This window comes from Falco peregrinus, chromosome 1 (assembly GCF_023634155.1).
Source record: "Falco peregrinus isolate bFalPer1 chromosome 1, bFalPer1.pri, whole genome shotgun sequence".
Lineage (NCBI taxonomy): Eukaryota > Metazoa > Chordata > Aves > Falconiformes > Falconidae > Falco > Falco peregrinus.
The window spans coordinates 19,592,389-19,616,994 of record NC_073721.1 but is presented as its reverse complement, the minus strand read 5'-3'; the positions used below and the strand labels follow the sequence as shown (position 1 = coordinate 19,616,994).

The 24,606-nt window shown below is 52.6% G+C and overlaps 2 protein-coding genes across 4 annotated transcripts in view; both read left to right on the top strand.

Moving 5' to 3' along the window:
- SLC29A3 (solute carrier family 29 member 3) overlaps window positions 1–24,606 on the top strand; it is a 174,609-nt gene that overhangs the window by 82,022 nt on the left and 67,981 nt on the right. The window lies entirely within an intron of this gene.
- Window positions 19,397–24,606, top strand: part of UNC5B (unc-5 netrin receptor B) — a 57,676-nt gene continuing 52,466 nt past the window's right edge. For 2 of the 3 annotated variants that reach the window (XM_055804401.1, XM_055804392.1), the window contains exon 1: window positions 20,225–20,371. In XM_055804401.1, coding sequence (XP_055660376.1) covers window positions 20,290–20,371 — 82 coding nt within the window. In that variant the 5' untranslated portion in view covers window positions 20,225–20,289. Of the gene's footprint in view, window positions 19,551–20,224; window positions 20,372–24,606 lie in introns of those variants that run through there. The other variant, XM_055804409.1, reaches the window with a different exon arrangement.

Below are 24,606 nucleotides of genomic sequence, written 5' to 3'. Positions count from 1 at the left end.
CTTGTGCCCCAGACCCTTGACCAGCCTCGTTGCCCTTCCCTGGACACGTTCCAGCACTTCAGTAGTTTTCTTGTAGTGAGCAATGGAGCAACCAGGACAGCTAAAAGTGTCTGGGCTTGTTTATTTTGCTCTCCTTAATTATCCAAAACAACCTGAATGGATGGATTTCTTTCTCCCAAGGCCGGGTTGGGCACAGACATTAAGCTGAGTGGGGAAGACCTGCATGAGACGGTCATGGGCAAATGCTTAAAAATATAAATATATCACTGGAAATTTCTGGAGCTCTTCCCATCCCAGACAACCTGACCTTCAATTTGTTGAACTTCATCCCACGATTTAATGATTGTCAGTGCAAACACAAGCCAGTTTTCCTAGAAACACTGAACCATCCCCCAAGCCTTGAGAGAAATTCATGTCGCCCTTGTCTCCCCCCAGGAGGTTTTGCTCTGAGCGCTTTATTTATCTCAGAAGCATCGTGCTTTTCTCTCGGAGGTTGCCCTGCTCCGACCCTCAGAAAACATATCCTGAAAGATGTCACTCGGTGGGGAAGCAAGGCATAAATGCATTTGTCTGAAAAGCTGCAGAATCAAACTGGGGAAACAAACACCAGGAAGGTGGAGGAAGATCTCAAGTTCTCCACTCGCCAGCATTGATAATAGTCCTAGCAAAGAGTGAAGAGCCAGAGAGACAGACGCTGTAGGACCCACTTCTGCCATAGGACCCTCTAGTCTGGATATTTTTCATACTGGCTTCTAAAAGGGGAAAAATTTGAATGAGCAGCTGATAATCCCGAATTCTCTCTGGGTAGTAAATCAGCAGCAGCAAGTGGAGGCAGGTGATTCAAAGTGACTCACAACAAGTCACGGGGAGCATCCTTCTCCCCGAGTGTGGTCACAGCTTGGCTTCATGCAGCCTTTGACAGGTATCCTTTAACCAGAGGGAACCTCTCTGAATGCCATGGAATGCCATCAGGTTTGCCCACGTCGGCACTGAGTCCTGCTCCAAAGGGAGGTGCTTTTCTGGTAATTAAAATTAATGGGCTCTTACATCCTGGCTCCATCCAGGTTTTCCCAGGTAATAGATGCCATGGGAGGACTGGTCACTGCATGAGCTGCTCCCTGAGCTGCACGGCTCAGACTGAGAAGGGACATCTAAAATCCCCAAGGTCCCCAATCCAGACATAACTTTTAGCTAGGGAGCACAGCCCGTAGCAGGCATTAGAGACACCTCACCCACCCATATCCACTACAGAAACACAGACTCCATTCAAAACCAGGCACCTCCAGCCCTGTTACTCACAGAAACAGACGTCAGGCTCTGGCAGCCTCCAAAGCCTTGTACTTTGGGACCTTGGACTTAGGTCAATGTAAGTACAGTGTTCATTTAGCATCAGCAGGAAAGGCTCCAGTCCCTTAAATCCATTCCTGGTGAATACACACCGCCCTGGGTTTGCGGTGGGGAGGGAGTTTTCTACATTAACCATCAATGCACAGCACCATCTTTAGTGACTCCCCTAAAAGACCAGTGTTGGCAACAGCTGACATAGTGGATGTGCCTGCAGGTACAGGCAGTGGGCACCTCCACACTATCAGGAAGCCACAGCTCTGGTCAACGGCTTTGGTGTTTGCCAGGTAGCATGACGGTCTCCTTTGCTGCTTGGTAGATTTTCACCCACCTTCTTGGCAAAGACAGCAGGAGGCTTTGTGCCAGCCACCCCTCCTCCTGAGCAGCTCTAGTTTTCATTTGATGAGCCAAACTCAAGCCAGTCACCATCCTCCTACGCTTCCCCCCTTTACCCAGCATGGTACCTTCGAGCCCCACTTCAGCATGTGAGGATGAGAAGAATGAACACAACATTTACAGGGAACTGCCTTTTCCCTTGACTTCACTGTGATTTACTTGCTCGTGTGGGACATAACACAAAGGGTGCTAGACTGAGCTGCAAGACTCCATGGTGGTGGAAAACCACACTACTTTTCCCTGGCAGCAGAGACTGGGAGTGCTCAGCACCTCCACAGCCACCAAAGGCCCATTACAGGGCATCATCCCCAAGCACTGGATGGCTTCAGCCAGCTGGAAAACCAGGAGATGTGATTCGAGGCTCATTGCAGATAGAAATGCACTGGGATGTGTGGCCAGAGACCCCAGCTGCTCCACCCCATGCCCTTCCCGGATCCAGCCCATCTGGCGGATAGCCCCTGCAGCACCCCTGGTGCTGGTGCTGTTGGCAGGTATATTGCAGAAGGAAACTGGGCTTTGCCTCAGAGAGCACCAGGTGTCATTCAGCAAAGGATGTTCCCATCACTGGGCAGTGACACACATTGTTAGCAAGGCCAGGCTGAATCAAGAAAAACAAGTGAGATGACACTCAGTGATCAGTAATTCCTCCCCCTCACCCATAACTCTGTCAGCCCTTTCAGCCAGATTGTCAAAATACGTTTGTCACAGAACAATTCCTACCCTTTTTTTTTTTATTATTATTATTATTATTTTCCCTTTTTCAGACTCTGGCTGAACTCATCCATTTGGAACAAAACCCAATATTCATTTCCTCTCTGGGCAGTTGATTTTATTATTGGCTCACCTGCTCCCATGGTTGAAGAGCTATAAGACTAGCTGGGTCTTCAAAATTAAATTTTGTTGGGTTTTAGGTGGTGGGTTGGTTTTTTTTCCCCAGCCTCATGTATTCTATGACTGCAGGTTACTGGCAGAGATTTGAAGATGTACTTGGCAAAGGCACTTTCTGTCTGGGATGGGGATGAGCAAAACAGGAAACCTGCTTCCCTCTAAATCAGCATCTTTCCAAACGTTCAGACTATTCCAGAGCAGGACAGACCTTGCTTGTGCCTTGCACGTCTTTTGCTGGGGGTGAAGTCGAGCTGTGGGCAGTCACTAGGTGTTCTACCAGGCAGACGAGGCTAAAAGAAGAAAATGTGTGTTACTTTGGGGTTTCTTTTTGGGGAGGGGGAAGGCTTCTGCTCAGCCCCAGCTTGGCAGCTGGGAGCCCTGCCAGGCTAGGATGGACTTAGGACGTTGCTTAGTCTTGGGATCCTTCCCAGGCTCCCTGATTCCTGCCATGGCAGGATGAATTTTTCTGCTTCGGGGACTGTGTTCAGGAGGCCAGGCTCAATTCTGCATTACACTGCCAGCTTTGCCTATTTTGGTTACTGGTCTTCTCTGCTGGTCTAGTAGAACAAAGATCTTGGGACAGGGAGGGAGGGGCACACGTGTCCTATTGCATCGCTAAGACCGGCTCTCCAAAGCCAGATCCAAAATGCTCCAAGGGCTGCTTGGAGAGCGGTGTTAAGGCTTTAGTAACTCCCGATTAGCCACTGCTGGATTAAACTCCTCACCTGTCTGTGACTAGGTGATGTTATCTCATTCTGCAGCCAGAGGAGCGAAGCCCAAGGGTAGGAGCAAAACCCTAATCTCTGTTGACACTGGCTTTCACCTCCCCAGCAATATTCTCTGCCTCACTTGTCCACGCACATGTTTTCTATGCCTCTTTTCCGTGGGAATCCTGGCTGAGACGTTTGCTCCCTCGGAGTTCCCTGCAAATGCTAAATGCAGTGCCAAAGCCAAAAGCTGACCTCATCGTTTCTCAGCAGGAACTCAGTTTGCCAACAACTGCTATTTTCACTGACCTCATACGGTGAAAGATCTGTGTCCCATCTTACCTGGAAATGCCAGCCACAAGACAGCACTGGTAGCAGGAGCCAGCGTTTTTACTGGAAGGAATATTTTTAGCTTGGCAAGGCGTCGCACTGGAAAGCTTATTCCTTCAGACAGTAATACCTTGGTCCAACAGAGCAAGCAGACAGGCTCTCTGGCTGCAGCACCCAGAGGAGCAGCCCGGCAGGCTGGGGGCTGCGCCGGCACCGCACCATCCCGTGCATCCCCAGCACCGTGGACGGATCCAGACCTGCCTGCCCACCAGCACAGGTCAGGGCCAGGCTTGTGTTTAAACACGAAAAGCAATTGCAGCTGAAAATGAGAGGAAGGGGAAGTGTGAAGAAAATCTCGCAGGCGTCAGACGACACCCCCCCCCAAGCCTGCCCTGAGAGGTCTCCCTGTTGGATCATGCCTGGGGAGGGGGCTGCTCCTGCACGCACACTTGCATTACTGCCTTGCCCAAGGAAACTGGTGCCAAAGCTTGGTGGCCTGGGGAAGCTGGATGCTGCTGCGGTGTGAGGCATCGCACTGAGCCACTGTCCCCTGAGCTGCCAGGCCTTTGTCCACGCCACCACAGCTACAAAGCATATAGAAATGTGTAAATGGGGGTGGGCATCCATGAGGTGAGAAGGGCCACCCACCCACGGTCCCTCCAGGCTGGCATTTCCCCCGTGATCCTCCCAATAAGGTGGGCGCAGGAGGATGGCGAGCAACACGAGCTGTCATCTGCTGTACCTGCAGGTTGACTGAAGAGAGGGAAGGAGCTGGCAGACACTACGTGTCCTACGCACCAGGCTGCCCACGCAGTTTTCTCCCTCCCAATTACCAGCAGTAATGAAGGAATGGGCAGGACCGGCCTCATTAGTGGGACTGGGACTGGAACTGGGACAGTCTGGGCTGAGTTTCCAGCCTTCATGTGGGCTGTGCACCTGCACCATGCAGGATCTTGCAATGCAGACGGAGTGGTCAGGGGGTGCCATGCCATGAGGCTGAAGCAGGCTCCCAAATGGCTGGCTTGAAACCCAGAAGAGGAGGATAAATCCCACTGGAGTGTGTGCAACACCTGGATTTTGGAAAGAGCAGGACTTCAGGAGGGTCCATTGGGATGCAGGGCAGGCTGGTTTGCTGGGGAAGCCTCTCTGCCTGCATCCCTGACCCGGCACCTGCACCTTCAGATGACACCAAGAGGTTCTTGCCTTTGTGCTGATCCCCCCCTAGCAAGCTCCCTTGCACCCATTCCCCTGTTAAATAAAGATCTCCATCCTCCTGATATCAGCACAGTTTTCCCAGGCAGTCCCAGACTCCGATCCACCCTGCTGAGACCTTACCCACACTGCCGCAGCAGCAGGCTGGGGGGGAGGTGGCGATGGGGTGGCAGGTGAAGCCCAGGATACAGAGTGCAACCAAGTAGGTGATTATTTTATTCTTTTGGGGGAAGGAGGAAGCAATTTCCATGTGGCACTCCCTGGTATACCTGGAGGGTGCAGCTGATGAATAGGAGTGTTTTACTTGCCGCAGGCTGAGCCACGCAAAGCTCAAGAGTTTTTCTCCTGAGCTGCTCCATTAACACAAACAGACAGCAATGCTAGCTGCTGACACCAGGGTTAATTAAATCCATCTCTCCATCAATTCTTATTCAGCTATTATCGATGGTCATTAGATCAGCGACAAAGTGACAAGCAAACAGTAATAGACTCATTTTAACCCTTGCAGTGCTGGAGAAGTGTAAACGGACCAGGTGAGTGGGGAGGTGGCTTCTCTGGTGCTCTGCTCAAACTCTGCTTGCTCTCCCTTAGAGCATCCTACCTGTATTTAGTCACCTTGGTAGGGCAGGTCACCACCCTTATTCCTCTGAGAGGCAGAGTCTGTGCCCGTGTCCCTCTCTGTCCCTTTCCAACAGCTTCACGGCCCGACGTCCCCACAGGAGCTGTGCTGTTTCTCAAGGATGCTGGGGACAGCAGATGCTGTCAGTGGCACAGTGACATGCAGACTGAAAGCAGAAAGGTCCTGATGCTGCATCCTTCTTACCATGACTGAAAGCAGAAAGGTCCTGATGCTGCATCCTTCTTACCATGACACAGAGATGGCAGGATGGAAAAAATGGTCCTTGTTACAGGGTGGTCCTGAACTGCCCAGCAGAACGATGAGGGCGATGCCACCCTCGGAGGAGAGACCCACAGAGCTGCTGCGCACACCTAAGCAGTGAAACAAACCACAGGAAGACTAGTTACTGGAATAACTCCCTCTGTGGAAGGACTAACAAGAATAAGGGAAATGTGTGCTGTTGGCTGCTACAGCCCTTCCTTCTCACAGCAAGGCAGAGCTGACTTGCCCTCCCCACCCCCACCCCAGCCCGTACCCGTGTCCTGAAGGCCCTTCCAGTGCCACTCACACTTTTAGTCAGGCTCGCGGGGGAAAGCTGCTGCTGCTGCTCTCCTTCCTCTCCCCCTCTGATTAACAGCTTAAATGAGAACTGAAGGCTGCCCAAGGGCTGCAATACATTTTCACGCTTCTGCCGCTGCAGCCAACAAGCCGATGTCCAGCTCTCTTCAAGGTCACTCACAACCTTCAAGTGACTTTCCAGCTTGCTTGGGGAGTCATGCTGGCGTCCGGTGGTTTCAATTCGCAGAGCAAGGAGACAGGGTCCTGCTGGGAGTGCTGGGGATGGGTCTCAGTGGTGGCTTACCTGGGGCATGTGATGATGGGTTATGAAATGCCTGCAATAAAATGTATATATAATTCTGTGCATATGTGCAGGTAAACAACTGGCACGTATTTACCCTGACTTTTGCCTGCCCATAGGTGAAACATTGCCCTTGGTGGTCCAGGCAAGTCTTTCCAAAAACCTTGGAGACAGTCCTTGGAGGTTCCACACACACGTTAGATAGCCCCTTGGCTAGGAATGGTGAGGACTACTTGTGGTGACAGGGCAAAGGCACTGCTCTTTTATCCAGTATCTGGGGGGAATGCTGTAGCCCAGAGCTCTCCAGATTTCTGCTTTAGAACTACATTAGCAAAGTTACAAAGTGCCACCAAAGACCTGTCTCCAGACTGGTAGGATGGAGCTTTCAGTGCTTGTTGGCTTGCAGTAGAGGCCTGCTATGACTTCTTGACCCAGCACAGTGCAGGAAAACCATTTAGAAAATATACCACTTTTCTCCCTCTTACAATCATTCTTGTTCTTGTGTTGCTAGAGTTGGGCTGGATGTGGTGGTAGGGGTGTGATTTTCTGGAGAAGCTGCTTGAACTCCCTCCTTCCAGCCTCTACCCTGAAGGCTTTGGTGTGAAGACAAGATTTCTGAGTGCTGGTACAAGTGCCTCATGATGGCCCATCTGCTCTGCCATGGAAAGAATGTGTTCTTGCAGGACTGCCTGAGGTTTGTGTTTCTGGAAATAGTTAATAGTTACAGTGCTGGTTCATTGCTCTTCAGTACATGCTGCTGCAGCGCTTCGGTGTTTTTGCGGGGTTCAGAGATCTCAGCGTGCACCACAAATAGCTTTCTTTGTGTAGCTCTTTACAGCAGCTTTTAACACCTGCAGAAGCTGCAACATGCTTGAGAGCCAGTGAAGAAACGCTTTACAATTGGTAAATCCTTTGTTGCTGGAGTTGCGAAATAGGCATGAACGAAGAAAATGGCCGGGGGAAAAAAAGAGCCAAGACATCACAAGGCATATGTGTGACAGAGTGACAGACCTCTGGCAGGGTCCGTGCCTGGATGGTGCCTCATCACCTTCTTGTGCCCACAAGAACCACAGAGAGGCGGTGGCAGGTGGTATCTGCCTGTGATGGGCTAATCCTGGTCTCCTGGCCCTACCCCCAGTCCTTTCCTTGGAGAAGGGAGACCTTGGTCCAGGCAGGGAATAGGGAAGCAGAAGCATAGCTTTTCCAGTCATCCCTGTAACCAGGATGTGTAAGTCTCTGACATTCCCCCTGTGCATGCACATATCTGAGGCAGTATTTTATCCCTGCTTTTCCTCAGTGAAGGGATACAGGATGGGCATGTTAGAAAACGTCCTTTGTTTCTGAGCTGGTGGAAACAGCACAGTGGGGGAAAGTTGCTTTGGGCTCAAGCAGCTTGCCTCAGCCTAAGGACAGAGCTGTGAGGGAGAGCAATTGCCCTCCTAACCGCAGCCCTCTCCAGCTCCTTTGATCCAGCAAAGTGCCTGTGCCCAGCAGGGACCCTCGGCTTAGCTGGAGGGCAGCAAGACTGAGCCTGAACACGGCAGTGGGAAAGATAAGAGATGGTGGCTCCATGGTGGGGTGAGGAGGGGGCAGCAGCACTGCATGCGGTGGTCTGCGTGCCTGGCTGGCAAGCAAAGCCCAGGAGCAGCACTGCTCCAGGTAGGGAGCGCAGCTCTGCTTGGCAGCTTAAAACTCACACACATCCCATTTCTTGAAAAAGGAAAATAATTGCCATATTCATTTGTGGAGGGAAATAATTACTTCAGTCATGACATGAAGTCAATTTTTGTCCTGAACCAGAGGGAGCCCTGTACTGACAGAGGGAATTTTAGAGAGAGCAAAAACAAGCCTGGCATTTGTACGCCGCAATTAAGGGCGAGAAGGAGCCAGCGGTAGGGTTTTTTTTCCCCTCTCCTTCTGTTTTTTTGCACATCAAATCAGATAACGGGTAAAATGTTCTGGCTCAGGCTGGGGGTAGAGGAAAGGTCTCGCTTAACTTTGTTAGCCGTGCTGAAATGCTGCGGTTCAAAAGATGACTGCGGCAAGAGAGCGCTTTTCCTCTGCCGTTTGCCACGGCACCAGGTGGGGACTGATGGGCAGATTGAAGGAGCCTGTTGGCCGGTTAGCAGGGCCAGGAGAGGCACAGGCAGGCACTTAATACAGGTTAAACAACTTATGGGAATTAAAAAGGAGAATAATAATAATAAAAAAAGGCTGGAAGGCCTTTCTGCCTGTGCTGGCGATGGGATCATATCTGAAATCCATTTCTTGGGAAGATCAAAGGCCCAGGCTGGGACTTCTGGGCAAGCAGCACAAATTGCTAATGGACTCTGGGCTTGCATGCTGCTGTGCATGGGCATGCTTGCTCGGCCACTGGCATGGGCAGCAGCAGCAGGCGGCTTTCCCCCCAGCGCTCCAAACGGAGGTGAAGTATTCCTGTTGCAGCCGGGGAGGGTGCAAGCCCACGCACCCCACTGCATGCTTTGCTGCCCTGAGCTGGGGTCCCCTGGGGAGCTGGGGCCAGGGTGTCTCTCTGCCATGGGACCTGGTCTCCAGCATGTGCCAGGGAGCGTGGCTGCCACATAAAAATGGGGCTCCTGGGAGCCCCGGGACAGGGGGAAAGGGCAGCTGGCATCCTGCTACGGGGGCACGCAGGCCAACGCAGATAAATTATAAGCCAGAGCCTTGGGTACGGCTCCTCTGCTGTGAGGTGGTTCTGGCTAAGTGCCGAGCTCCTCACTGCGAGGAGGCTTCCCACGTTCCGTCCGGATTGCCTACGACTGGCCTCTGGCTGCCCCCGGCTCAGCTGCTCCAGAAAGAAGTGGGGGCACACACAGCTTACCCCAGAGCAGCGGGGAAGATGATATCTGCATGGGCTAATTGACACTAAATTATGTGGGGAAAAGAGGAAACTGAAGGTGGGCGGTTCTGTAAACATATCTATTTTTCACAATCTGTACCACCATGATTGAAGCTGGTGTCAGGGGTGATATATGATAGAAAATTGATGAAACATTGATGTCAGGGGATGAATATTTCAGGAGGAGCTGTATACATTGTACAGTGCTTTTCTTAAATCTTTAACCAGTGTTGGATAACCTTGAGAGGGGTGTTTATGAGTTTATTCTGTGGCAAGGGGAGCAGGGAGCCCAAGGGGATTTGGGGTGTGCTGCCCCAGGGAGAAGGGAGATGCGCTGGTGCGAGGCTCAGTGTGTCCCATTGCACAGGGCTGTCCTGCTAAGCTGGCATCGCACGGAAAATCCTCGAGGCTAACATGTGCCAAACCTTTCCCAGCTCCAAAAGCAAGCGTAGGACGTAAAGGTCAGCCCTGGCTCCATCTTCCTACAGCCCTTAGAGCATCCCCAGACTGCGCTTTCCTGTGCCACCGGCTATAGCTGCTTCCCAGCAGCTTGACCTGATTCTGGCCTCGCCTCAACATGCTCGGGCACAGTACACTCAGACTGATGGAAAACAAGTTTGCAAACTGCTTTCTCCTCCAGGTTGACTTTCAAGCACCAGCATCTGGCTTCAGCAGGGAGGTTGTCCTCTTTCAAGGGAGAGCGAGAGTAACTGGAGGCTCAGGGTCCGGCTGGGGACCGCGAGCACAAGCCATGAGCAATTACAACAGAGGGGAAGCTCAGAGCAGCTCACAGCCTGGTGAGTGGAAAAGTCCTGCTGGCTCATAGCTATTTTGAGGTAAGGCATTAATTGAGGACCAGAGGGAAAACAATGAAGCCATCCCCAAAATAGAAGCTGTCAAAATGTCGTTGCTAGGAGTGAAGCCGAACCGGAGGTTTTTTTTCTTTTTCCTGTTGCGGAGCCTGTCAGCTTCAAAGCAGCTGCGAGGCGAGCAGAGTTTGGGGGTTTCCTTTGCTCCCACCAAAACCAAACTTCCCGATCTCCCCTGTGCCCAGAGCAGGGGCCAGGGAGGCAGCGACAGCCGGGCATGCGTTAGGACTAATGCTTTTCAGTGACATTCAGAAGATTCCTCGGGGCCCCTTTGCATTTGCTGCTCTGAAGATTTGCTTGTTTATTCTGGAAATTAGCAGTGTTCAAGCTTTTTTATTAATAAACCTCTAAGAAAAAGGAATTTTTTTCACATGGAGGGCACATTGTCTGGAGGATGGGGTTTGGCGGAGTTTTGGGTCCAGGATGGGGAGAGAGAAGAAAATTTTTTAAGCAGGAGGGGTTTTTTTTAAGAGCAGTTTTGATATTTCATGTACAAAACCAGTGTTATTGTAACACTCGAGTGTGCCTTTCCGGGAGCAGGACCTCCTGCTGCATCAACTCTGCAGCGCCTGCCTGGGGCTGGTACCTGGGAAGGGTCATCAGCCCAACAGGACGGCTTCTCCCCAGCAGCCCCAAATGGAAGCAGAGACGGATGATTTACACTTCTCCGATCTCACTCTGCCTTTCCATAACCAACATCTCATCCGAAGAAGTAAGATGAGCGTGAGTGGGGGGAAAAAGCCTGCCCTGCTCCCTGTCCCATCCCCAGCTGGGCACGCGTGGTGACCCTTGGGGCTGTCAGTGCTGCTAGGCAGGGAGCCCCTCCTGCACAATCCTTTGGGTTGTGCCCATGCGACAGTTTCTGAGGCCCCATCAGGAAGAGTGTTCTCCTGCCACCGATATTATCTCATAGCACTTGCCATCTTTTTTTCCCCCACGCAACAAACTGCAAGTTGAGACCCTGAGGCATCCGTGTAGCACCAAGAAGACTCTTGTATATCTTTTTTAAAGATACATTTTTGTTTTGCACTGTTCAAACACCATCTGCTGTTTTGTACGGCGGCACTTTCACAGGAGGGGGTCATTTTTAGGTGTAAATTATTCCTTAAAGTACATATTGACAGTACTGAAGGCTGAAATGGCTGGGAGAACCCTACACTGAGCATAGAAAGTACCACAACCCCGGTCTGTAATGGCTATCCTCATTGTGCGGGGACTTCACTTCTTGCCTTCCCACCTGGAAAAGCATCTTCTACCCTCGGTCTCCTGCCATCCCAGGGACAGCTAGCAACTGAGGTCCTGGTCCTGAAATACTAGCTGGAAAAAAAAATATTCCCTGGTCACTTGACTGAATCAAGGCCAGCATCAGCCCGCCAAAGCTACTTGGGCTTATAATAATAAACTGGTGATGCTGCCTGTGATGTGTAACTTACAGAGGCTCGTGGTTATCAGGAGTGATGAGGCATTGTGTCAGAGGGATGCACTTGGCCAAAACCAGGCTGCCGGTAAGAGCCCCCAGGTTAACCCCCTGGGCACTCAGTCTCTATTTCAACGTGAGCAAAGCAACAGTAAATACCTGGCAAAGAAAGTTAGTCCCTGATCTGTAGCACTTAAACAAATACGATTAAAATAATTGCTGCAGCTGGGTGGCTGCTCTCCCGTTTCTTGTTACAGAGTGTCACCGGGATGTAATGACTGCAGCAGCACAGCCCTGTGCTATTTCAACATTAATTTGGTATCTCATTTCCAGCTATCACCTTATTTATATTAGAAGCTTTAATTTATGTCAGGCCAGGTGTGCCAAGTGTCCCAATTACATGAAGGTCGGGGAGCGGCTCCTGCAAAGAGCACATGAGTCGAGCCGGGTGCTGGGATCTCCTCCTCCTCCACCAGGATGGTGCTACAGGAGCTCCTACTGTGGTCCAGGCTGAGGCACGCTCCATAGCCCAAGCATCTTCAGCCAAGTACAGGGAAGCAAATGATGTTTTTCATGTGTGCTTTTTATTTTTTCTCCCCCTTTTCTATGTTTTTTTTTCTTCTTTTCTTTCCCTCCCCCCCCCCCCCCCCTCCCCCCAGTTCTAGCTTTTTGCGGGCAACAAGAGACGTTATATTTTGACGAGTTAATAAACATCTCCCGCGGGAGCGAAGGAGCTCCAGCATGCTCTGCTTCACCATGTTTTACGTCTGACTAACAGAGTTTGCAGAACAAGAGGTGTTTTTCTAATCTGAGAACTTGGTGGATCACGTTTCAGCCTTCTCCCTGAAGCTGCTTCGCTTCCCTGTGTCTCGGAGACTGATATCATGATGCTTCCGTGTTATCTCCTGGGGGCTAACACATTGCTGCAAACTCCCCCAGCCCTTTCTGCCACCCCCCACCTGCTCCCAACCCCAAATCATCACTTGGATCTCATGTTTTTGAGCCGTTTATCAGCCTCGGATGTTAAGATACCACTGTACATCTTGCTCTGTGGCGTCTCTGGGATCTGCATGGTCCCATGGTGCAGGGTTCCTGTGCTAACAGGAATCCCTTCACTGCTGGAAAGGCCACCAAGGAACACCAGGCACTGCTGCAATGAGCTGCTGGTGGATGCCAGGTCTCTGCATTGGGCATGCACCTTGCCTTGCTCCTCCCGAGCACCTCCATCTGCTAACACAGATTCCCACAACCTGTGGTTTTTATCAGTCAACCCAAGAGTTCCTCATAATTTTGAGACCAGCAGGTGAAGAAGCCCTTGGAAACCTGAAGAGCAGGAGCAGATGGACACAGCTCCAAAGCCTGCCGCTGCTAGGATGCCCCTAATGGCCATATCAACCTGGAGGTGGCTGCTGCCTTCATGCCTTTTGGCAAGAAGAAATGAGACCTTGGACATGGTGCAAGGCAGGCATGGGAAGACAGCACACAGTCCAGGGAGCCAAATTGCCAGTTCGAACTTGTAGAACATTATTGCTTGTGAATTATGGATAGTTATTGCGCCTCCTGGACGATAAATTATTGAGTTGACATGCTGGATGGAGACCGAGGAGCGGTGCTGTGTTTACAGCAGGCGGATCTGGCACCTGGTGTCTTTGTGGGGAGTGGGGGATGTTTTTCTCCCTTTCTGTCTGAGCAAGAGCATCTCTGCCTGAAGCTGCAGAAACAGCAGGGCTCTGCCCACCGTAACTCACTGAGTTAACTGTGAGGGCAGCCGCAGGCAAAAATCACTGGCAAGGGATCCCAGAGGAGGTTGGGGGGGTTCCCCCCAATCCCAGAGGTTTTTCTGCTTGCACTTTTGTCAGGTTTGCACTTTTGCTAGGGTTTGGGAATGGATAACACCGGTCTGCGAAAGGAAATGAGATGGGTTCCTTAAACCCAGGCATAAAGCAGCTCACCCAAAGCAGGAAGAAGGGCAGCGTGCTGGCCTCTGGCTGCAGACAGCAGCCTCTTCCCCCTCCACAGCATCAGACATTGCTTTTGCCTGCATAAGAGGAGAAACTCAGCTTTGTCTGTTTAGTATGCAGTCAGCTGCATAATATTTGTGTTGGAGATGGAAAATAATGCAAGCCAACCAAATCTGTAAATGCGAGGGTGCCTTTCAAACTCCGCTGTGTACATAGACGTGGGAAACCAGCCAGCCAATATCTTAGCAAAAAAGGATTTTATGGGGCCCATGGCCATGCTTCATCAGCCCGGGCACTCATCTTGCTGACATGAAGGGTGAGGACTCTTCCCAGGGAGCTGTGTGATTAGCTCCAGTGCTCGGCTTGAGCACAGCCTGGTCCCAAAGTTTGCTGTGGCCCTGGCTAGCCAGCTCGCCTATCTCCCCAGAGCAACCTGCCCAGCAGCTTGGTGGGGACAGAGATTTGGCACCTGGCTGAGGTGGTCATTAATCACTCCCAGCATCTACTTTGGAAAAGGGGCAGGCAGCAGGAGGTGCCACCCCGTGCTTTCCAAACCTAGCTTAGTTCAGCCGTGAAGAAGAGCTGTGGGTTGGTCCCAAGATGGGGACAGAGCGAGGCTTGTTTCTCTGCTGCTTTGCTCTCTTGTGTCTTGTCTTTGCTGCTTGTGCCCCCCCAATGCAGCTTTGCAATGTCTAGGGCTTAGTGCCACCTGGCACTGGGACATGGATATAAACCCTGGTGTCCCCCCATGCCCCTCTCTGCCTATCCTGTAGCATCATCCTGGGCACTTCTGAGGTCAAATAACCTCCCCGTTGCCCTCAAGAGGACTTGGGGAACAGTTCATTTAGGCGATGAGACACTATCCATTTATCTCCCAGGCTGTGCTGGTCTAGCACCCCTGGCAGGGGATGGCAGGTCTGCCAAACCCCTTGTCCGATGCATGCTCCCAGCAGCCCTGAGCTTAGGGACTCCCTGAGGTGGCTGCTCCATCATGCTTAACAGACCTCGACAGACCCATGTGCCCCTTGAGTTTGCCTAAATGCTTTCTGGGACCCATTTAGGCTGTAGGTCTCCATAGCACCCTGTGGCAATGAGTTCCATAATTTAATCATGAGTGGCGTGGAAAAAGCACTGTCTTTTGTTTGTCCTTAAATTTGCTGCTCGATAACTCGATTTGGACACTCCTAGTTCCTCTGTTGGAAGAAATGGGGAATTATCACTGCCTCTGCACCTGCTCCATGGCACTGGTGCTTTTATACTGGCCTGCTGCAGCTTTTCTTTCACCTCCCCCTCATTCATACCTCCTGGCAATTTCCCACTCCCCTGCCAACCCAGCCTGGCATCACATGGAGGATGGAGCCAGAAAGGTATCTGCTTTGCTTCCTGGCTGTGCTCCTCTCCACTTCTCTCCAGCTCCATTTTTTATAGGTGTGGGAGTGATGCTGGGGAGGTATGGCTGACTCTGGTCCAGATGCCAAGAGGATCCCTCTGGACCAAACCATGGTCTCGATGAAAATCCCCAAAGCATCTTCTGGTGGTTTTGGGTTCTCACTCTTGCCTGGTAAGTCCACATGTGCACATGTAGACCCTTCCCCAGCCACCCAGCAAGGGGAAGGGTTCATAATGTGAGTTATGGTCACCTTTGGAATTACTTGTCTCCTAACCAGGCTTTCCTGGCCCCAGGGGAGCAACTCCCACCTCCGTCCCCATGTGGGACAGAGGTGTTGTGAAGCATCACACAGGGTGGAGGACAGAGGTGACACAAAGGCCTGAAGAGGGGACAGGGAGAGGGGGGGTGTTTGTGTCAGGCTGTACCCCCGCTGAGCTGGATTTGTATTGTAGCTCAAGCTGAAGCCAAGGAGACTCTGGAGCTGATAGAAAGTGAAGCGCTTTCCCTAATCGAATCACACGCCAGTGTCACTCGTAAAGCTCTGCAAAGCAGAAAGGACTTGGGAGCCACTGAACCACAAACACCTCCTCCCTCCCCAGCGCCTCTGTGGAGATCCTGCCTCTCTACTTCTCTTCATCTCTCGCCCACAAACACAGTTTGGGAGGGAGCCAGGGCGGGCTCAGGGATCCCACATGTGCTCTGTGTCTGGTGCAAGGCCATCACACCAGGTATCTCATGGGCTCAAGGACTTTGGGAGATATTGTGCTTCACAGTCTTGGTGGTCATCTTGGGATGTTCCACACTCTCTGGTCATCTTCCTGACAGGGATGTCTCCCTCCAAGCAGGCACTGGGCATGCATCTCACTAGTCCAGTGAGTCTTCTCTGTCCTCAGCTTCTGTGAACATTCTCCTGCACCTTGCTCAGCTCCTTCACAAGCCCCTGCCAGCCTGAGCGTGGGATGTGCAGTGTACAGCCACCCCATTTGGAGGCGATGGGCAGGAGGACAGCTTTGTCTTCACCTCCCTGGCCCAAGCTGTAAGGGGTAACCCAAGGACTACAGGACACCTTTCCCAGTATGGGGTTGGGGAGCCCATGGAGCTGGGGAAGGAAGGACCAGTGCCAGGTATTTCACCCTCAGAGAGCACGAGAGTTGCTGATGGAGCTGGACATTTCTGTGAAAGCCCTTCATTCAGGTTTTGACGATGCATCAAGCACCAAGTACATTGCTGCCTCCGAGCATCTCCATGGAGCTGTGCACAGAGCAAAATTAGCAGGGAGGCTGGCCAATGTCAGATCTAGAGGACAGGCTGGCTCCATTCAGGTGCCCACCAGCAACAACCTACCTAGCAAAACACACTGGTCCGTCTGTTTTGCAGGGAACCCTGCCCTCTCCTCCTCCAGCCCTTTTTCTGCCCTAGCTTTCCTGCATTTCAGAGAGAAGCAAATTCTCCATCCTTCACAGGCACCGGCTGGGACTTCTTTGCAGCAGTAAACAGCATCCTTGCAGCAGGTCCATCAGCGGCAGTTTCCACAGCCTCCTTCAGTGCACCCAAAGCATGCAGGTGAGGAAATTGTCGGTGGCAGGGGCAAAAAAAACCCAAGCCATCGCTAAACTCAGTGTTTACTTCATGCCAGGGCTCTCTTGGTAACAACAAGCTCCCCAGAAAAATCCCCTCTTTAAAAAAAGCAGGGAGATTTCAGCCCGGCTGGATTCCCAGAGGAGGGAAGTGGCTATTTCTGGAGTGAGAGAAGATGTGGCTGAGCCTCCTGCGGTGGCAGGACCGACAGACTTCAGCAGCGGCTGCTTTCCCTGAGCTAGACACATGCAATTTTCCACATTTGGTCCCTGCTGCTGTGGAGAGCCAGTGGGAAGCTGATGCCAGGGCGTTAGGGCTGCAGCATCCCAGGGAAAGCAAAACGCTGTACAGCCACGGCTTTTCCTTGCTGGGGAAGCCCTTTCCAGTGTCTCGACCTCACATTATCTGTAGCTTTGCTGCATATCCCCTGTTCTTCCCCTGTGTGCATGTCTTCAGACACTCTCTTCTTACTAATGCCTAATTAGGTTGGTGGGACTGTTTAGCCCGATAGCATAGTTATGGATAATGCTATGCAAATTGACTTGAAGACCTATGAACCCCCAAATAGATAAGCACCTCCAGCTACCCCCATGCTTAGCTGCCTGCAGACCATCCAGCCAACTGCAACTGCAAATAGCATGTGGGGGTTTTAAAGAAAATGCTCTTTTTTAAATAAATAAAAATCATCCTTTCCCCTCCAACAGAAAATTCTTTATACCTTAAAGATGTCTTGACATCTCAGTGCAGCCAAGCCCAGCCTTATCTCAGATATCTGAGATATTTAGTGAGGAGCATGGTCACCATCTGAAAGAAAAAGGCACTTACAGAGGACATTTCAGCCCACCTAAGGTCCACTCTGCCTCTAAAGTTTGGGTGGGAAAAGATACCCACCTCTCCTGTGACAACGTGATCACAGCTGAAGGGCGCCGTGACCTCAAAGTCTGAATAAGCGAGTCTTTGTCTCTCCTCCTGATTATGCTTTGGAAGTTTCCTCTGTTTATTATTCATCTGATTGCAATCTTTTTTAACGCTTTAATGCAACCTCTGTCCTGGCTATGCTAAAGACCTGAATGCCCGACCAGAGACATGCACTGGAAAGGTCTGAGGGTCCCTGCTCAGATGCTGTGTTTATCACGGGTGGGATGTGGACTGCTGGTCCTCCTGCATCCCTGAGCGGGGGCAGTCCCTCCCTGTGCCCACTGCAGAATGCCAAAAATCAGGCATTCCCTCTGATGCTGCCCCTCTCCTGAGCCATACCCAAACCGGGTGGTGTGGACCTTTTCCCATGTGCTGTCTGCTTCCCCTCGGCTTCATCTGGCCCTGTCACCTGCCGTCCCTCCAGGGCTGGTTGGCAAGGGCCAGGCCTTGCCGGTCCTGGTGCTGCTGGGCAGCTGAGTCCTATGCAACTCATCGCACCTCCTGATCGGCTGCTGGAAGTGTTCCTGCTGCACAGAGAATTGGATTGACATATGCACGCCTGGCCATTAGAGGAAAATGAAGGGTAATATGTAAACACCTGGGAGGAAAAACAGTCCTTTGCCTTAATGATAGTTTGTCATGTCACATTTTTCTAAAATTGTGAAATAGTGGTAGGCTAACCATTAATTTGTATTGCTTTAATTCATATTTTGAATACCAGACAATGACTTAAACACCACCCAATTTAACCCACATATTCTCACTCATTTCTAAAAAAACCCTCCATAATAAAAGGCACACTCTGATTCCAAAAGCAGGAGTTCTGAATGCCCGCCAGCTTCTCCACTCACTGATACCAATGGTATTGCCGGTACCAAGCCATTCTTTGGAGCCCCTCAAAGTGCTTTATACACTGGCCAGAGCGTTACCGGTGTTATTAATGAAGCAATAAACACCTGCCAAGGCACAGAGCCCTCTTGCACAAAAGGTCATTGAGCTGTGGTGCAAACACCCAGGCTTTGGGACTGCACGTGGGGCCAGAGACAAGTGCTGATGCACCCTTGCGTCACGCTGCCATGAGCTGCACATGAGCCCAACACGTGGTCCGATCCGGCTGGAAAACAGCCTTTGTTTCTGGTTTATTTTCCCAGACCTCTCACCCCTAGCCCCTCTCCAATGCTGGCACCACTGCATTTGTATCAGGTGCATCCCTTCTCCTACCCGCTGCCAAGCCAGGCTCTTTCTTCTCTTACAGCTTCACCCCCTCAACAGCAATTGGAAATGAGATTTTTTTTTTCAATCATAAGCCTTTGCCGGCACGTCCCACTGCTCTGTAAATACAGGCTGAAGTGCAGCCGAGTGTGGGATGCCCGAGGTAGCGCTCAAGGCACTTGTATTGCTGTCAATGTGCAGGTGGCATGAATGCTTCCTGTTTTGGGGTCTGTCTGGGGTACCCATGCAACTAGCCAAAGGAGAGGGTGCTCTGCAAAGGTGGGAGAAGGCAACTGGGCAGCAGGAAGAGCTCATGCTGGCTCTGGAAGGTTTCTGAAGGTGGATTTTCATTTTTGGGTGATGCCCAAAAGGCCCATCCCAAGCGCAAAGGCCACCCAAACCCTCCTGCATCCCCCAGCAGAACGCACGGCCTGCATGCAACACCCCAATTCAACAGCAGCAGCCGTCCCCCAGCTTCTCCATCCCATCAGGGTTTGCCCTATCCCTCTGGAGGTGACAACTGAGCGCAGGCCAAGAAGCAAATCCGTGGCTGGAGCTGCACGTTGGGCCTGGAGAGAGCCGGCGCCAAACACACAGCCCTGTTGCACCGGGCTGGCGGCGGGGCACGGGCTGTAATTGCCGCCTGCCTGCCAGGGCTCCTTCACCCCGCTGCCCTACCCCGGAGGAGCGGAGCTGCCAGCAATTAAAAGTTGTTAGCAGTTCCCATGCTATTTTAACCATTTGCAGGCAGCAATGGTAGCCCCTTTTCCCTTGGTGGAAGGAGCTGTTCTTGCTGCCACCCAGCGCTTCGCAGCCCTGCTCGTGGGGACGTTGCTGCGTGAGCAGGGGTGCTGCTCTGCTGAACCCGGGGCTGTCCCCTCGCCCGGGCACGGCTGAGCCTCTCTGCCCCCTCCGGGGAGCCGGGGGGGATTTAAGAGGAGAGACACCCTGTGGAAAACCGCAATCCCGCCGCTCAGAGTTTGCAAACCTGTAAGTTTATTTTTAATGCTTTGCAAGAAGGGAGATGTTCAGATACTGAGGAGCAGATGCAGGACACCTCCCCCGGTGTGCGAATATTGGGCTTGGGATTTTTTAATTATATTTGTGTGTGTGCGTGTCTGGGTTCTTCACGCTCCTGCGGGCACGTTCTGCAGCCTGGGTCCCTGTGCCGGTTCTCGGGTGGGTGTGGGGGGGCTGTGACAGTCCAGGACGTGACCCTGCGGCACTCAAAGCGTTCGGGGCAAAAGGACACGTCGCTTCACGCGTTCGGGTGTTTTTGCCGGCGTGCCGCTCCCCGCGGCGGGCACGGGGGGGCACGGCGGGCATAGGGGGGCCGGCAGGACGGGCACGGCGGCTCCCGGGGGGGACCCGGCGCCGGGCGCGTTGCGGGGCTCCCCCTGGTGCCCGCAGGTCCCCACTGCAGGGCAGGCTCGGAGGCGGATGCTGAACGTGGCTTTTCCATCCGCGCCTGGCAGCCCCTCTCCTGGCTCGGCTGTGCGCTCCCCTCCCCGGCCGCACGGGACGGGGTAGGTGATGATGATGATGATGATGATGGAGGGGGGGAAGCTGAGGCCGGCCGCAGCCCCCGGCAGGCGCGGGGCGGTGCCGCCCCCGCTCCGCCCCGCCGGGCCGCGCCCCGCTCCGCCCCGCTCGGCGCCGGGCAGCCCGGCAGTGTGGCGAGGCGGGCGGGCAGGCAGCGCCGCGCCGCTCCGCTCCCGGCCCCGCCGCCATGCCGCCGCCCGGCCCCCGCCGCCCCGCCGCCATCCTCCTCCTCCTGCTGCTGCTGCTCCGCCGGGCGCTGGCCGCCGCAGGTAGGGGGGCCGGGGAGCGGGCAGAAGTTTTCGGGGCGGGGGGTGGGTGGGCTGCCTCCCCCTCCAAGTAAAAGTTCGCTGCGGTTTACCCCTTTTAGGGGCAGCTGGGCGAGGGGGGGATCCAACCTTAGGGCATTTCTTTCCTTTTTTGCTTTAATGCAAAGGTTGAGGGGTGTGCAGGGGAGCGCGGTCTGGGCGGGGGGAGCCGGGCCGCGCTGCGCTCCGGGGGATGCTCCGGGGGTGCGGGCTGGCAACGGCGCTCCCTGCCCGCCCCGCCGCTTTCTTATACATATATTTTTAATGATTGGGAAAAGGAAAACAAACCGAGCCCTGTTTGTAGTGTCGCCGGCTGCGATTCCCCAGCGGGTCAAATAAGTAATTATTCAGCCTAGATAATTTTTTTTTCTGCCTTTTTATAACCCCAGCTATTGATGGCCGGGCAGTTAAGTGGGCTTTTCCTATGGCTCTTCAAAGTTTCCTGTGCGCAACCCAATCTTGTGATAGAGATGCACTTAAATCCAGCCCTTCTGTTGGTAATCCCAGCCACAGACAATAAACAGAGGCACGTCTCTCCTGCTGCCCTCTCTCGTTGGGACTCCTGTGATCAAATTCAGCCCTTTCCACGATATTTTTGTGTCCCGTCCCGTCGTCCCCCCCACCCCGGTACTCGTGAACATCCTCTGCATCTCAGGACTTTGCCCTTTATCATCCTTCGGTAGTGGCAAAGCAAAGGTGCTGGCGTTTATCCTCTAGTTATAAAAAGATGTCCTCAAGTGTAGAGCTCAGAAGTGGAGCCCTATAAAGTTTGATGGCTTTTAGAGGCTGGAAGAGACCATAACCATAACTGTCTGGGCTCCGGTGATGGGCAAGGTCGTCATCCCCGCGGGAGCTCGGGAGGAGAGCCCGTCGCTTGCTTCCCGCAGCTTCTGGCAAGGGTTTGAGGGCGCGTTGCAAAGCTGCGTGCAGCACAGATCGGTCTTGTTAGTAGTTAAAAGCGTCTCCTGACGAGCTGATTTTCTAGGAAAATGAACCAAGCCTTCTTTTCTGAAGCATAATTAAGGTGACGAGGAATTTTTGGGAGGGAGTTTAATTAGATTAATATTTTTTCTGCCTCTGCCACACAAAGATCTAGTGTGTTTCGGCAAATGGAAAACAGAAATGGCACTATTGACTTATTCAGTGGCCTGGATGTTGCTGCAGCAGCATCCTTCAGCCAGAAGAAACTCTCCCTTGCTGGAAGGGGAGAGATTTGAGAGCTGGCAGCTGGTGTCCCGCTTGGCCGGGAGCAGTGCTATGTCGTAGAGGTGGGCAGTGAGTGGGTCTGGGGGCTCAACACAGTGTGGGGTGCAGTGGATGGCAGGGGCTTCGGCAGGTTGGATTAGCCAGGCTGCTATGGGTCTGGCTTTTGCTGTGGCCAGGCGGCCTGGGGATGCTGGGGTGGGGTGGGGATGTTACCTGGGTTGGTGGTGCTGGACCCCCGTGCCTGTCCCATGTGGTGCTTTTTTGCATGCACCAAGTTCATGCAGGGGTTGAAATAAAACTGGGCAGGAGGGAGGGGATGAAGAAGAAAAAACAAGTCAAACCTGACTAAGCTGGATCAGTTTGAGTCTGGGGAGCTTTCTAAAGGCACGCTGTTAATCTGGCATATGTAAATGTGTATAAAGTTTTTAGCGGTAGAGCTATAATTGGTGTTTCTCCAGGAGTGTTGTGTAGAAATTGCATGAGGTGGTGCAGAGGAGAGAGCTGAGATGGTGCTTAGCTCCGGTGATAATCTGTTCCCTGCTCTGCCCTTCACTGGTTTTAAGGAGGGAGGGAAAGGCATCACCCGGGAAAAAAAAAATTCTCTTTTAGTAACAGAGAATGTACTTATTGTTTATGTTGGGTTTTGCAATAGTGGGGAGGGGGGGAGAAATGTTGTTTTGTATTGGGGTTTGAAACCCAGAAGCAGTCAGCCCACTCATCCCCAGGACGGCTGCTGTGCTCTCCTCTGCTGCTGGGGGAACCCCAGCTCCCACCCACATCCCCCTCTCCCGCTCCTGGGGCTTTGCCTGCTGGGCTGCTCACCATGCCTCGTTCTGCTTGTGTGTGCTACGCTCAACAGGAAAACAACTTGGTGTGAGGATTTTGAGCTTGCTTGGGGGCCTTTCCCCACGACGCTGGCTGCACAGAGGTTGCAGAAAGGCTGTTGAAACCCAGAGGGTGATGATGTTGAAGGGGGGGCTTAGGTGACAAGGGGTTTTTGCAGGCAGCGTGACACTGCCATCGTGGTGAAGGGCTGTCCTTCCATCCCTCTGCTGTACCACAGGAAAACACCTGGGGAGGGAGAGAGGGGGGATATCGACACTGCTGTTCCCCACTGGCGTGGGTCATGGGCTCATGCACGCCGGTAGCAGACTGCCTGCCTGCCACTGTCATTGCGTGCAGGTGGTGGGGGAGAGATGCTCCAAGACCTGTTGCTCATCAGCAAAGCCTGCCCTTGCAGGAGGTGGAGGCTTGCTCTCTTGAGGACAGCAGTATGTGGAAGGATCTGCTCTGGCTTTTTGGTCCCCTTCTCCTTTAGCTTCTTGGTTATGGAGCCCTTTCTCTTTTAGAAGTAGGTGATGTCTGTGCATGATAGTGGCAGAATGAAGTAGTGAAACAACGAAAAAAGGAGATAAATGGAAAAGTACTATTTTGGAGAAGGCAGAATTTCTTGGAGGTGATAGCTGGGGAGCAGGGAGAAATCCAGATTGCATTTTCTCTGTTTAGAAATCAAAAGTGCACTACTGCTGACCCAGTAAGCAGCTTGGAGAGTCCAGCTGCGTCCTTTATCTCCTCTTCTCTGTAAGGTCCCATGGGTCCTTTTAGTGCTATGTATGCTGGCTCCCTTTCTGTCCCTGTTCTAGCTCAACAGGAATAATTAAAAAAAAAATAATCTGTATTTTAGGTCACTTAAGTGAGCCAAGATGATGCAAGGAGCTTGGTTTTGCTTCCACTTCCAGCAGCAGCAGCACTTTCAACTGCTCAGCCCTGTGGCTTTCTCCCTCCCAGCATGTCTGGGTTCGGTGGGATCAGCCTGCCAGCCCCGTTAGTTACCAGAAGAGTCGGTGAGCCAGGCTTCCTTGGCCAAAGCCAGGCTTGCGAGCTGGTGCCGGGGAGGTGGCAGGAAGTGCCGGGCTGCGAGGTGAGGATGGAAGGGGCTGTCTGGAGTCTGCGAGGAGTTCATTACAGCAGATGTTGGTGCCGTAAAGCCACAGGTTCCTGCTGTTTCCTATTCACTTATATCCTCCCGGCTTTAGCGATGCTAATGCGAGTGAAAACATTTGCAGGAGCGAAGCGGGGGAGGCATAAATCACCAGCCCATTCCCTCTGTCCCCTCCTGCCATTCCACCCGTGGGTCTTGCCTTGGGAATCAAAGAGATTAATACGGGTGCAAGGGATGCCTGAGCTGCTCGCTGGCTGCCATCAGCCCCACTGTGGCATTCTGAGGCCCACTGCCTCTGACTTTGGTTTTCCTTAATATGCAAAGCTGTAATTTGTTGTAATCAGTTGTATTGTGCAAGCCACCCCTGCTTGTGAGTCAGAGCGCGGTGGCAGTGAGCTGACACAGCCCTGGCCCTTTGGATGCTGGGTTGGGGGGTGTCTCTCTCTGGTGGCATGAAGACTCATTCCTCCTGCTGTTCACACTGGGGTGAAGGGAGCTGGGGTGACCCTTCCCTGGCTCTGCCAGAGCTCAAGACCTACAGGAAATGCTGTGCGAGATGCTTTTCCCTCCAAACCAGAGCCTTTGTGGGGCCCCAAGAGTGATGAACCTGTAACTTTTGAGTGATGTGGCTACTTGCCTTAAGCCAGGGCACTGGGAAAAAATCCTGTATGACCTGCAGCGGGGCTACACTAGGGCTGGGAAATGCAGAGCTTTGACTTGGGTGAGGCAGAAAGCCCCATAAAACTGTTCTGATGTCTGGTTTCACACCCGCCCTCTGAGGGACCTCTCTTGGTAGGAGCCTGGAGGCCCCTGGCTGAATGCAGCACCCTCCCTAACACTCCCTAAATCCTCAGTCTCACTGTCCCTGCAGCCCTGCAGGCTTGGCTGATGCTTGGATTTTTACTGTTGAGGCAGTTTTGGAGTGTGGGTTTCCTTTTAGTTCGTGCTGCGGTCTCAGCATGGAGGGTGATGTTCTTGAGGGTCCCGGCTGGGTTTTGGTTTAAGTCCATTTTGGTCCCGTTGGGGAGCAAAATGCTAAAAACAGAGGCTG